Below are 15,346 nucleotides of genomic sequence, written 5' to 3'. Positions count from 1 at the left end.
TTTTATCAATTTTATCATCTTTTATTCAGCTTGAAATCGTTTATTCAGTATAAAACAAATATTTCAAATTGTAATTGGTGTGTAGTGGTCCGTTAGTGGGGAAACAGAGTGTATATGTGAAGCAGAACCTTATTCAGGTATCTTTATGAGGTGTTCTGTATTTACAGGTATAAAATTGTATTGTAACTAAGGAGAGCTGTTTCTTTGCAAATTGTATCTGAAAGGAAATAAGAATGTTTTTATCCCAGTAATATTTTATTGAAGTAAATATTGTTATGAATGATACATTATCTCTAATGCTTTCAAGTTCTTTTCCCACTTAAAATTCTGTTTTGTTCAAAGGAGGTTGTGTGAGGATCTGAATGCATAGACTGCAAATGCATATGATTGTGGTATCTCTTATTGCTTCAGTTGGGACACCAAAAATTGGATAGCAAATCCTGAGTCTCACTTATTATTGTGACTATTGTATTTCCCAGCAGGACTCTTATTTCTCATGACTGTTAATATTCAGAGCTTGAGTTCAAGTTCAAGAAAGAAGTAAACCTTTAAATGCTGCATAGTATTATGTGCCTTTTCATTTTAGGAGGTTTATCTAATTCAAAAAGGCTCTGGAAAAATAATTTTAACAGGCAACCTAGTCTGAAGGGACAAAAACAGGTGATTTGATTCTTACTCCGACTTTTCACATAACACTTTACCCTCCTTGTCTTCAGATTCTTATTTATAAAATAACAGATAAGATCTATAAGGTCATATTAGTGAGTCCATTCATTTTATTATCCTGACTTTAAAGATATGTTGGTGAAATGGTCCACTTACATGTAGGATGCACAGTGTGAAACAGGACGACATCACTGGCATTGTACCAGGTATGGTACATGAGTTGTAGGGGTTCAAACACTACTTGCTTCAAACTATAGACCTTTCTTATCTCAAAATTCAGTGCAACCAACTTGCAGCTTTCTGAACTCAATTCCCTTCTCACAAAAACCTTGTGGAGTCAGATCCTAGATCCAAATCCCAGTTGTGTGGCCCTACACAAGTTATTTGCCTTTGTATACCCATCTATAAATGGAAATGATGCTATTACTTACTTTATGACATTGCTGGGATAATTAAATGAAGTAGATCCCGTGAAGGAGATTCACATATTGAGAGTACTGAGAGAGTATTAGCTATTTTGTTATTCCTATTGCTATTATTGTATTTGACATAATTCCTTATAATAGATCCTCTGTTGATCATTTATACTTACATTTGCTGCTTCAGCATTTGCAAACATAAAAAAGTGATAATTCCTATCTCTTCGTATTATCATGATCCACTTATTAATACCTATGTTCACTGAGTGTCTACTATGTGCCAAACAATGTGTTAGATACCAAGGATACAGAGATGAACAACAAAAAAAGCACACTACCTGCATTTATGGGGCTTATGGACTATGAGGATAGACATTAAATCAGATGATCCCATCCTAACTACCCACAGGACAGGAGGCAATGGGCTCTAAAGGAAATAAACATGTTCTTTTTTGGTTTTGTTAAATTTTTACTTAACTAAAAACCTACATGGAGCACCTGGGTGGCTCAGTCAATTGAATGTCCAGCTTTGGCGCAGGTCATGATCTTACGGTCTCTGGTTTGAGCCCTGCATCGGGCTCTACACAGACAGCTTGGAGCCCGGAGCCTGCTTTGGGTTCTGTGCCTCTCTCTCTCTCTCTGGCCCTCCCCAACCCCCCCTAAAAAATAAGCATTAAAATTTTTTTTTTAAAAAAGCATAGATGACCATGAGAATTTTGTTGAATCCATTGTGTAAGCAGCACATTATGTTTTTGATAGAGTCCTTTTTCCAACATGTTTTTTTTTCTTTCCATTTTGTGCATTTATGTCTAAATTTTTAATGGTATCTGTGATTAACAATGAAAAACAAGGAGAGAGACAAATGAAAGGGAAGCAGGCAAAGTTCACTCCTCTCTTTTTGGATATTACGTTCATGCTGTGTGCTGTCCCTGCTGAGAACCCGGCTGTTGACATTTATCCTTAGGCAGTACCTCAATGTCGTGAGACAGAAAATCAGACCCAACACAGTTATCCACAGGAAATCAATTACATATGACCTTTGTGAAATAGCTAAGTGACTTCAGGGGGATACATTTAGGGATTCTAATGAGTAGGGTTCTGTGTACCATATTAATCGTGAAGCCCTTCCCCTCCTCTTGTAACTTCTGGAATTTCTATTAGGTATGATGACTGAGTTCCAGTTCATATTTAGTGTTCTGTAATAAATTACCTTTATTTTACTTTGTCCTTGTGTGTCATAAGCTCTTGGTGATCTGGTCGCATCTCTAATTTTCTCTGGTCTCACTTAGCTCCTGACTGTCATACACGCCACCTGTACTTCTGCCTCAAAGTCTTTATATTTCATTTCTTTCTGAAGTTGTCTTCCCCATGTAGAGGAGAAAAGAACATTGAGTGTTCCAGACACTGAAACGTACTTTTCTTTGCTCGTCTTTTTCATTATGCCACATCACGTATGGATAAGAACCTTATGACAGTGTTCTTCCATTTCCCCTCATGTGTTCTGGCTGTCCTACATTTTACTTCTACATATATTATAAACCCTATAAAACATTTCACATTTTTGCTCTAAATAATCAATTATCTTGCACACCAACTAAAAAATATATTTTGTGTTTGTCCACATGTTTACCATTGTTTTTATAGGTCCATACTTTTGTCTGACACTATTTTCTTTCTATCTGAAGAACTTCCTTCAACACTTTTTATGGTATAGAGCTGTGGGTATGGAATAGGGTTCATATTTTATCTGTCCGAAAAAGTTAATTTTCCATCATTTGTGAACAGTATCTTCCCACCTGGGTATAGAATTGTAGATTGGCAGGTTTTTGTTGTTGTCATTTATGTGCTTAGTTTTGTTTTACTGTTACATGTCTTTGGGTTTTTTTGTTTGTTTTTTGTTGTTTTTAAGGTATTTTTGTTATTAAGATTTTTTGGTGTTTTGGTTTTAGCCAATTTAATTATTGGCTTACTGTACTTTTTTGTGTGTGTTTAGTCTTGGACTCTGTTGTACCTGTTGGCCTATGATTTTTATCAGATTTGAGCATTTTTTAGCAATTCTCAGAATATTTATTTGTTCATCACCCCTTCTTCTGGAAATCCAATTATGCACAAATTAGACGGCATGTCATTGAAAAAATTATTGTGGGACATTTGTAGTCATTCTTTTAGTTCTCTATGCTTGCCTTTTCTTTCTTTTTTTTTTAATTTTAGAGAAAGAACACATGAGCATGGAAGAGAGAGAAAGAAAGAGAGACAGATAGAGAGAAAGAGGGAGAAATCTCAAGCAGGCTCCATACTGAGCATGGAGCCCAATGCAGGACTCAATCCCATGACCCTGGGATCATGACCTGAGCTGAAATCAAGAGTCGGATGGTCAACTAATTGAGCCACCCAGGCGCCTCTCTATGCCTGCTTTTGAATAATTGGTGTTGCATTTCTTTATATTTATTGTTCTTTTGTAGTATTTTATTTTGTTCATCCCATTCAGTGTATTTAATTCAGATGCAGTTTTTATCTCTAGAAGTCCCATTTCGGTCTTTTTTTTTTTTTTTTTAAGTATATTTGGTAAAGTGTTACATTAGTTTCAGATGCACAGCATAGTGATTTGTACTCTACTCTTTGGGTCTTTTTATTCTTGACTTTCTCTGCATCATGTCCATGTTTTCTTCCTCTAATTGGAGCAGATAGGGCCCATTTATATGATCTATTTTACCATTCTTATGTAACCAACATCATTTCTGTCATTGCTGGATCTGTATCAATTTATTGAATGTTCTTTTAATGATGGTTCATACTTTCCTACTTCTTTGCATGCCTGGTAATTTTTATTGGATGCTGGATGATGTGCAATTTATAGCATTACATGGGATGTATGTCATATTCCTTTGAACTAATGTGGGTACTCACCAAGTTACTTAGGATCAATCTGACCCTTTTAAGACTTGCTTTGTAGCTTTTTAGGACGGATACAGAGCATTCCATATGTGAGGCCAACTGTTACAGTGCTTTCCCAAGACTCTCCCTGATGCCCTTTGTATTGTGTGAGGGCTGTCCAGGCTGGCTGATGGAAATGCAAAGTCTTCTGAGCCTTCTCTCTCTGTGGATAGATTCACTTGCTGTGTCTGGTGGTTCTCTTCTCAGCCTTGGGTGGTTTCCTCCATGCATATAGAGACTCTTAGCCAAAACCTCAGGTGAACTTCTCTGTAGATCGCTGTAGCTTACCGTCCCATGGTTTCCCCCACCTCCTCTAGTAATCTGTCCTGCACATTCTAACTACAGTGGTCTCCCAAAATTTCAGTCTTTATCTCTTCTACTTAGTAAGAGTGTTGGGCCCTACTGTGTTTCTTCTCCCTGTCCCGTTGTCTGGAAACTTCCTTCAAGCAGAAAGATGGGCAGTCATACAGCTTACTTCATTTGATTCTTTTCTCTCAGGGATCGTACTGTGCTTCCTGTTATCTAGTGTTTGAAAACTGTTGTTTCGTATATAGGGTCTAATTTCTAGATGTTTTCTATGAGATCTAGTCTCTGTGGTCTTCATTTCTGAAAATGATTAGGTTTTTCAAAAGTGTCTTTGGAAGAAACACTTAGGAATTTTTATCTTTAGAAATGTCCATTCAAGGTGTGCCTGGATGGCTTAGTCAGTTACGTGTCCGAATAATGATCTTGGCTCAGGTCATGATCTCGTGGTTTGTGGATTCGAGCCCTGTGTCACGCTATGCCGCTGACAGCATGGAGCCTGCTTGGGATTATGTTTCTGCCCCTCACCTGCTTGCTTTCTCTGTCTCAAAAATAAATAAACTTAAAAAAAAAAAAAAGTCCTTTCAACAGTACTCTCTTCAGGAGGAGATGCCCTTTAAAAGGAAAATGAATAAGATCATTTCAGTTAATGAAAGTGCCAACTGGTAGAGCATTATGTTAAAATGATGCTAGTAGGTATGTAATAGGAAGGAATGGAGATGAGGGGACATACCTAAAGCAAATTTTTGCAGGAAAAATAGACAAAACCTGGGAGTTTTTTGGCATGTGGAGTTCATGAGAATTCAAAGATAACTAAGATTTTAAGATTTGGAATAGTGGTGCAATTAAAAGAGGAGGAATAAAAGATCATTAAATTTTTCTAGTTTTTAAATGTTATTTTACATTTCATATCATAGGAGATGGTGACAGAAATGTATTCTGGCCCTTGCATAGCAATGGAGATTCAACAAAATAATCCTACAAAGACATTTCGAGAATTCTGTGGACCAGCTGATCCTGTAAGTTAGTGTTTAAAATATTAATCAAATTTGTTTTACTCAGTAGCTAAATATTTCAACAGGTTTGATAGTTTAAGTTTGTTCCTTATAAGAAATAATACCAAAATGACTACATCAGACAGATTTTTTATTCAAAATAGCATTTGGGATAATTCTTTAATATAATAAAGAAAAAGTAAAATTTTTATTAGCCTGGTGATAGTATAAAATGGGCAGAAACCTTTACTGTGGCATTTTCTTTCACTGTATCTTCTTGCTTAATTGTCTAGAAAAGTGAATTTATCAAGCTCTCTGATAGAAATTATCTAAGATATTAATTATCCTTTGACATAGGGAGGCTCTAAATAAAGCTCTCAGTGTGAAGAATATTGATATGGTGGCCTCACACCAGATGCATAAATATGAGCAGTGGGACTTCTGTGAAACTTGATATTCTCTAGTGTCCTTTTCAGTTTGCTTTGGATTTCCTTCATATGGATATTGGGTGACCAGAGGGGTGAAGAGGAGGGAGATGGGGCTGAAAAACAGAAGGAGCCCTACAATGGACATGGAGGAGGGTGCTTGTGGGGAAGAGCACTGAGTGTTCTTTGGAAACCAACTTGACAATACACTATAAATAAAGTAAAAAAAATCTCCATGCAAAGAATAAAAGCTGAGTAAGATTATGGGAAGCATTACTAATTTTCAACCCTATGATTTAAATTTATTCTTTTTTCTTTATTTTACTGTCACTTATAAATAGTTTATTGAAGATGAGCATCCACTTCAGTTTAATCCAGACAGCATTTAATGAGTTCCCTTAGATGTAGGACTGTAAGTTAACAGCACCTGTTGAGAAATTGACTGGTATAAGAGTACCTGCTGCTAGATTTTCCCTGTAGGGGGAAACAGTACACCCGGTCTCAGAGATCAAGAGCACCCATGTGATGATCTTTGTATGCAAAGAAACATACAAATAAGGACTGAAATGTTGTTCAGGTAAAATGCAAATGTTGAGGGACCATTCAGTAAAGGAGCAGGTAGAGAAAATAAGGTAGAGATTGCTGGTAGAGATAATTGTGAGATGGGTAGCCTTAAAAGCCAGGTTAAAATTGTGGGTTCTGTTTAAGTGGAATCCCATGTAATAAGAAAGAGCAATTCTTTGCATTTAGCTTAAGTTTGAATTTATGGAATCATTTCCTTGATTCCATGGGAAGTCCACTGGAAGAGGTTAAAGGTAGGGATTCTGGAAACAGTTAAGAGCCCCAGACCTGATGACATCATTAGAGAAAGAGGTGACAGGACCTACTTTATGTCTTTTCAGGGAGAAAGAATAGAAATAAGTAATAAATGTGATCATGAAAGAGCGATTATTAAAATGTGACTCTGGGGTAGAGAACATTAAGAGAAAAGGGTGATTGATATTGAGTGTTTATTGATTGTTCATCATAAGACAATAGAAAGGGATACATTTTGGTTGCATGAATAAATAGTTCTTGATGTTTACCATTTTTATATCTGATTTCTGTTGGCCAAGACAGGTTTTCGTTTATTGATTCTTTAAGATAATTTAAATTGTGGGTTTAATGGCTGACTAAACAAATGGGAAAATTAAAGCGATAACTAGAACAAAAAGAGAATGAGTTGAGTTTGTTCTTTCCTTCATTCAGTAAGTACATACTGAATCTGTGCTAGTATTTGTGAAGATAAAGATAGAAATCTCAAAGAGCTTACAGTTTGCGAGTGGACGGTATATGGAAGTGGCTCATTTTCATGTTCTGTGTCAATTGCAGTGTTAGATGCTTGCACTGTGTATGATGGAGCCCAGAATATTAGCACTTAGCTCTGCCTGGAATGGGCGATGATAGATTCTCCTCTTGAGTCCCAGAGTTGAATTATATACTAAATGCAAGGGCAGGATTTTAAGCAGGATCATATGCTTTTGATCTATATAAAATATAACATATATAATGTATTATATATATGTATATGTATACACACACATATATATATCATCAGAAAAAATATCATTAGTGGTTATAGTCAAATTATGCCTTAGGGGCAATAAAATAGGGACTCTTCCAGTTTGTTCTCAGGCTTTGGTTTATTTTGTTCTTCTTCTCCTCCTCCCTTTCTTTCTCCCTTCTCTGCCACCCCTCCAGAAAATTGTATGCATTGAATGCCTACTGCATGCCAGTCACTGTGCTACATGCCACTAGGTTTACAGAAATGATCAAATAAATAGTCCTTATCATTGAGGAACTTATGGTCTAGTTTTAGGAGGTAGAATTGATGAATGGCAGTCTCATTCACTTCGAGCTACCAATGTGCCTATCCATTCATGTACTGTAGTATATTAAAATAATTTAGAAATTAATTTTGTCACTGCATAGTCATTTCCACATCTGAAGAGAGACTGTGGGTTACAATACATGTAAATATAATTGGTGTGGGAAAAATGCCCAGTATGTCATGGTCATTAATATTTGATGGATTACTAAAAAACTGGCTATATTTTTGTGCACAACTAACATCTAGTATTAACCGAATATTTAAAAAAAATTTTTCTGAAGGAGAAAAAGCATGCACATGAGTGGAAGAGAAGCAGAGAAGGATAGAGAGATAAAGAATCTTAATTCAACCTCTGCCCAGTGTGGAGCCCCACAAAAGGTTCATCTGAGCCAAAATCAAGAGTCAGCACTTAAATGACACCCACATGTCCCTAAAAATATTTCATCTACTAAAGTGGGTTCTTTTTCTCTTTTTTCCTTTTTAAGATGTAGAACTACTTTTTAAGTTGATTCAAAAGAAGGTTCAGCCTTTTTAAAAAATTTTTTTCATGTTTTATTTATTTTTGAGAGAGAGACAGCATGAGCAGGGGAGGGGCAGAGAGAGAGGGAGACAGAGAGTCCAAAGACAGGCTCCAGGCTCTGAGCTAGCTGTCATCTCAGAGCCTGATGTGAGGCTCGAACCCACAAACCATGAGATCATGACCTGAGCTTAAGCCGACGCTTAACCAACTGAGCCACCCAGGCACCCCAGAAGGTTCAGCCTTATAGTGACCCATTAGGCCACTCTAACTGTCTTTGTTTTAGATTGGCATCACTTTTGTCATCGATGTCTGTGCTGTTGGCAGATTCTTTCTCTTATAGCTGGAAGGAAATGCACATTGTGTCTGAACAGGATTTCTTCCAGTCTCTCTAGAACTGATCTGATAGAAGAGGATGGTTTATAAGACTGTTCACTGGTGGGGAGGGGTATATTAGGCTTTCCATTTTTATTTATTTACTCTGTCAGAAACAGAAATGAAGCTTTAATACAACTTCATGTATGGATTGATAAGAGTGCATTTTATAATATATTAAAATATATACATGTTTTGATGTATTTACACATTTTAATACTAAGGGTGCTTGAAAAATGTTGGAGTCTACTGCATAAAAAGGAAAAAAGATCACAACAGGTTTCTTTATAGTTAGAGAAACATTCACTCTCTACCCCATCATCTGCAAAAAACACATCTACTTAGGCAGAAAACCTAAGATTTGCCTCTGGAAGAAGTTTTGATTGCACCTGCTCAAGAATTACACTGTTGAGGGGTGGTGCCTGGGTGGCTCAGTTAGTTAAGTGTCTGACTTCAACTCAGGTCATGATCTCATGGTTCATGAGTTTAAGCCCCACCAGCTTGCTGACTGCTTAGAGCCTGGAGCCTTCTTTGGATTCTGTGTCTCCCTCTCTCTCTGCCCCTCCCCTGCTCACTGTCTCTCTCCATCAAAATAAATAAACATTAAAAAAGAAAATATCAAAAAAATTTCACTGTTGAGTAGCCTGGCACTTTTCCTGCTGTGCCACTAAGAAACTGAAAGAGCCACCAAGGAAGTAGTAAATTATCTGGAAAAATTGTGCAGAATATATTTGTTCTTGGGCTGATGGGGATGACAAGCCAAATAACCTCACATAGGTAGGCCTTGTATTATGAAAATACGTGTTTGTGAAATATTTTATGTAAAGAATCTTATTTAAGAGAATCTGAATTTTTGGTCAGGTGATTTTCTATCTTTATGGGCTCTTACACTTTGAAAACTTTTACCCCATGGCCAAGGTGAATTAAGAGTCAAATATTTTGGGGGTGCCTGAACAGCTCAGTTGGTTGAACATCTGACTCTTGATTTTGGCTCAGGTCATAATCCCAAGGTTGTGGGATCAAGCCCCACATGGGGCTCGGCACTGAGCATGGAGTCTGCTTGGGATTCTCTCTCACTCCACCCCTTCCCCAAATCATTCATGTTGTCTCTGTCTCTAAAAAAATAAAATAAAATAAAAAACTAGATAAATCCAAATATTTTCATACACAAAAAGTGGCTTTTTAAATTTTAATGAAGTTTTCCATTCATTTGATTGTCACAGTGGTCTTTCACCTGGTATTGAGTATCCTTCACTGATTTTCGGATTAAAGTCAAAGTATCATTCATGATAGTTGGAAATGCAATTCTTTTTCCATGAATGTGCAAGGAGTTGTGGTAAACCTGCAAGAGAACTGCTTGGGAGCTGATGTCTGTTGTTTCTATTCCCTATTGATCTTCTGGTCACATTCCTTTAATCACTGAAGTCCGGGGACCCCTGATTACATAGTCTGTCTCTTCATCCCTGTTCTTACCATCAACTTGGGCACAGTAACATCCATGTGAAAGATTCACCCATCACTTGGCCTCAGAGCTGAATGGACAACTCCTGTCAATTATCTTTTCTCATTCTGCTTCCCAGTTTTCTTCCACAGCTGTGCTCTATTCCTTGTTGACATCCAGAGCAGAGACACCTCTTCAAACTTAATTTCTAATATAGTAATGTCTGCTATAGCTTTCTGGTTTCCTGACCTCTTGATCCTCTTCACAGTGCATCTTTGACTTGACTGAAACCTCTAGGCTCTAGACCTTTCCCTTTTCTGACACTGTAATGCCACTTTCTGACTTCCTTCTCTGTTCAACCTAGACTCATACCTTTGCCCGTTTTTTAGCACTCTTGATGTCTTTACTCTCTTGTCCTTTATCCACACTCCGAAAACCCCAAACGTAGAGCGATACAACCATGTATGTGCTTACCTCATTCTTATCCACGGACTGAAAGGTTCTAGTAGATTAATGTAATCCTGTTGTATAGATCCATGTTGATACAAGTTGTGATCTCCAAGCAAAGCAGGATGAATTACTGTCCCTAGAAATCTTTTTCCATTCTTCTTTCTGCTAATTCTCAAAATAGCAATTTTAAACCTCCATTAATTTCCTCAGCCCTTTTACAAATCATTCTCCTCTCCATAAAAAGATAGCAGTATCTTCTAATTCATAAAGTTTGGTCATTAAGTAAGATCTCTTAAATTTCTACCTTACACCATGTATTTCTGAACTCAAGCTCCATCCTCATTCTAGCCCCAAGGAAGTGTGTTTTTCTTATCTTTTGAAAAATTCCACTTTATCCTGTTTCTCATTTCTATCCCTGAAGACTTCGCTCTATCCTTCTGAATTTGTATTTTGCAAATAATATTTTTTCTTGTGATTATAAAATTAATACATGGCCATTATAGAAAAATTAGAAGCGAAATAAAGTTTAATAAAGGAAGTGTGGCCCATAATATTATCACTAAGAGTTGCCAATTTCACAAATAAAATTTGGATCCAAATGTGTATACTGCTTTGTAGTTCATGATACCCTAAATAGTACTAGCTTTCTCTCATGTTATTAAACGTTCTTTAATGATATGATTTTACTATATTGGCTGTATGTCATTTTATGGTATAAAATAATTTTTACAAAGTAATATTTATGATAGGAGTCCAATTTCATTTTCCCATATGAGATTTTTTATTTAACATAATTTCTTAAAGACACAATCCTTTCTTTTCTGAGTATTCTTGGTTTCTCTGTCAAATATTAGTTAATCACATATATGAAGAGGATTTGTTTCTGTGAGTTCTTTCCATTGGTCTGTGTGTCTGTTTTTATGCCAGTACCATACTGTTTTGATTACTATGGCTTTGTAGTAGAGTTTGAAATCAGAAAATGTGATGATTTGAGCTTTGTTTTTCTTTCTCAAAATTCTTTTAGCTCTTTAAAGACTTTTGTTGTGGTTCTATACTAATTTAAAGTTCTCAGTATACAGATCTTTTACCTCTTTGGTTAAATTTATTCCTAAGTATTTTATTGTTTTTGATGCTGTTGTGAAATAAGATTGTTTTCATATATTGTTGTTACTGTACAGAAATGCAATTGATTTTTGTACCTTTATTTTTGTATCCTGCAACTTTGCTACATTTATTATTTCTAACAATTTTTTTGGTGGAGTCTTTAAGATTTTCATATATTAGATCATATCATCCACAAACAAAACCAGTTTTATTTCTTTATTTCTAAATTGGCTGCCTTTTTATACCTAATTGCTCTGGCTAGGATGTTGATTACCATTGTGTGGGAGTGGTGAGACTGCGCACCTTTGTTCTTTTCCTTATATAAAAGAAGGCTTGCCATATATGGCCTTTACTATGTTGAGGTACATTCCTACTATATGAAATTTTTTGAGAGTTTTTAATCTAAAGAAAAGTTGTATTTTGTCAACTAATTTTCGAGATGATCGTGTGATTTTTTTCCTTTTATTATGATTGGTGTCTGTTGAACCATCCTTGCATCCTTGGTATAAATCCCACTTGATCATGGTGTGTGATTGTTTTAATGTGGTGTTGAATTCAGCTAGCTAATACTTTGTTGAAAATGTTTGCCTCCGTATTTATCAGGGTAGTGTCATTACCTGGCTTTGGTACTACTGTCTTCATAATAAATTTGGGAGAACTCCCTCCTCTTCAGTTTTTTGGAAGAGCTTGAGGATTGGCATAATTCTTCTTTTAATGTTTGGTACATTTTACCAGGGAAACCTATCTGGTCCTGGGATTTTGTTGTTGGGAGATTTTTGATTTCTCATTCAATCTCATTATTATTCTCTTCAGATTTTCTCTTTCTTTATGATTCCATCTTAGTGGGTTTAATATTTCCAGGAATGTATTGATTTCATCTATATTGTCCAGTTTGTTGTCATATGATGATAATCGTTTATCCTTTATATTTCTTTGATATCAGTTACAATATCTGTGCTTTCATTTCTGATTTTATTTATTTGAGTCATTCCTCTTTGTATTATGTTGAGATATGGTCTCTCTAGAGAGCTTTTATAATGAATGGATGTTGTACTTTTTCACATGCTTTATCTGCATCTATTGAAATTATTATATATGGTTTTTATCCTTTCTCTTATTGTAATGTATCACATTGATTGATATATGGATATTGAACCAGCCTTGCATTCTGGGAACAAATCCCACTTGGTCATGTGAATGATTTTTTAATGTATTGTTGGATTCAGTTTGCTAGTATTTGGTGAGGATTTTCCTTCTATGTTCATCAGAGGTATTGGCCTATGGTTTTTTTTTTTTAATAGTGTTTTCATCTATTTTTGGTATCAGAGTAATTTTGGCTTCATAGGATGAATTCGGAAGTTTTTGTTCCTTTTCTATTTTATGGAATAGTTTGAGAAGAATAGGTATTAACTGTTATTTAAATGTTTGGTAGAATTCACTTGTAAAACCATCTGGTCCTGGACTTGTTTTTTCTGAGTTTTATGATTACTGATTTAATTTCATTGCTGGTAATTGGTCTGTTCAATTTTTCAGTTAATTCTTGCTTTAGTTTTGGTAGGTTAGACGAGATCAGGCATGTTCAGGGTGGTATGGCCGTAGACTAGTTTTGGTAGGTTATATGTTTCTAGGAATTTGTCCATTCTTCTAGGTTATGCAATTCATTTGCATATAATTTCTCATAATATTCTCTTGTAATTATTTCTCTACTGTTATTTTTTTTCTTTCATTTGTTATTTTGTTTATGTGAGTCATCTCTCTCTCTCTCTCTCTCTCTCCCCCTTAGAGTTTACTTATTCATTTTTGAGAGCAAGAGAACAGGGGATGGACAGAGAGAGCAGGAGACAGAGAATCCCAAGAAGGCTTCACATTTTCAGCACAGAGCCTGACAGTGAGCTCAAACTCATAAACCATGAGATCATGACCTGAGCTGAAATCAAGTCAGATGATTAACCGACTGAACCACCCAAGTGCCCCCCCTCACCACATTTGGTTTTCTTTTGATGACTCTGGCTATAGGTTTTTTGGTTTTGTTGATCTTCCCAAAGAACCAGTTCCTAGTTTCATTGATCTGTTCTAGTGTTTTATTAGTTTTCTATGTCATTTATTTATTTTTAAGTTTATTTTTTGAGAAAGAGTCAGAAAGAGAGAATCAGCAGCAGAGGGGCAGAGAGATGGGGGACAGAGGATTCAAAGCAGTTTTTGTATTGACAGCAGGTAGCCCGATGTGGGGCTCAAACTCATGAACTGTGAGATAATGACCTGAGCTGAAGTTGGAAGCCTAACTGACTGAGCCACCCAGGTGCCCCTTTATCATTTATTTTGCTCTAATCTTTATTATTTCTTTCCTTCTGCTGGCTTTGGATATGTTTGTCCTTTTCCGTTTCTATCTCCTTTAAGTATCAGATTAGGTTGTTTGTTTGAGATTTTTCTTGTTTTTTGAAATTTTTCTTGTATTTTCTTTGTTGACCCAGTCATTGTTTACCAGCATGCTATTTTATTTCCATGTGTTTGTGCTCTTTCCAGATTTTTTCTTGTGGTTGATTATCAGTTTCATAACATTGTGGTCAGAAAACATGCATGATATGACTTTAGTCCTTTGGGATTTGTTGAAACTTGTTTTATAGCCTAATATGCATTCTCTCCTGGAGAAAATTCCATGTGCACTTGAAAAGTATGTGCATTTTGCTATTTTAGGATGGAATGTTCTGAATATGTCTATGAAATCCATCTGGTCCATTGTGTAATAAAAGCCACTGTTTCTTTGTTGATTTTCTGTTTGTAGGATCTGTCCATTGATAGAAGTGGAGCATTAAAATCCCTACTATTATTGTATTACTTTCAAATATTTCCTTAATGTTTTATTTATTTGTGTGTTTTCATGTTTGGTGCCTAAATATTTACAATTGTTCTATCTTCTTGTTGGATTGTCCCCCTTTTTATGATATAGTGCTGTTGTTTATCTCTTGTTGCATCTTTGTTTTAAAGTCTATTTTGTCCAATACAAGCATTGCTACTCTGACTTCCTTTTGACCTCCATTTGTATGATAAATGATTCTTCATCCCGTCAAGTCTAGGTGACTTCCAGTCTGAAATGAATCTCTCATAGGCACATATAGATGGGTCTTGTTTTGTTTGTTTGTTTTATGTTTTGTGTTTTTAATTCTGTCACGATAATGTCTTTTGATTGAAACATTTTCATTCAAAGTACGTATGGCAGATATGTATTTATTGTTTTGTGGTTCTTTTTGTAGTTTTTCTCTGATCATTCTCTTGTTCTCTTTCGTGGTTTATTGGCTTTCTTTAATGATATATTTGGATTCCTTTCTCCTTATTTTTTGCATATCTGTTACTGATTTTTGATTTGTGGTTACCATTCAGGTTGTATTTACTGTCTTGTGCAGATAGCAGTCCATATTAAGTTCATGGTCACTTACATTTGATCACATTCTTTACTCCTTTTCCCCCCACATCTTAAGTATATGGTGCCGTATCTCACATCCTTTTATTTTGTGAATCCCTTGTTTGGGTTTTACAATTTATATTTATATTTATATAGCTTATGTTTATATTTACATATTTACATACAATTTATATTTATTTTTACTGCTTTTAGGTTTCCTATTTTCATACTCTCACTTATGGTCTTTTTTTCCACTCAGTGTGTCCTCTTAAACATTTTTGTAGGGCTGGTTTTTAATGGTCATGAACTCTTAGCTTTTGTTTGTCTGAGCAACTCTTTATGTCCTATTTTGAATGATAGCCTTGCTGGATAGAGTATTCTTGGTTGCAGATTCTTCCTTTTCAGAACTTAGAATGTATCATGGCACTTCCTTCTGGAATGCAAAGT

The 15,346-nt window shown here is 35.7% G+C and overlaps 1 protein-coding gene across 2 annotated transcripts in view; it reads left to right on the top strand.

The window, feature by feature from the left end:
* The window catches only part of NME7 (NME/NM23 family member 7), a 259,575-nt gene that overhangs the window by 121,559 nt on the left and 122,670 nt on the right, over window positions 1-15,346 (top strand). For both annotated transcript variants that reach the window (XM_029934985.1, XM_029934986.1), the window contains exon 10: window positions 5,240-5,341. In XM_029934985.1, the coding sequence (XP_029790845.1) occupies window positions 5,240-5,341 (102 nt within the window). The remainder of the gene's footprint in view (window positions 1-5,239; window positions 5,342-15,346) is intronic.

Source organism: Suricata suricatta, chromosome 3 (assembly GCF_006229205.1).
Source record: "Suricata suricatta isolate VVHF042 chromosome 3, meerkat_22Aug2017_6uvM2_HiC, whole genome shotgun sequence".
NCBI lineage: Eukaryota > Metazoa > Chordata > Mammalia > Carnivora > Herpestidae > Suricata > Suricata suricatta.
Note: the sequence above shows the minus strand (reverse complement) of the source record. Positions and strands in the feature narration are given on the sequence as shown.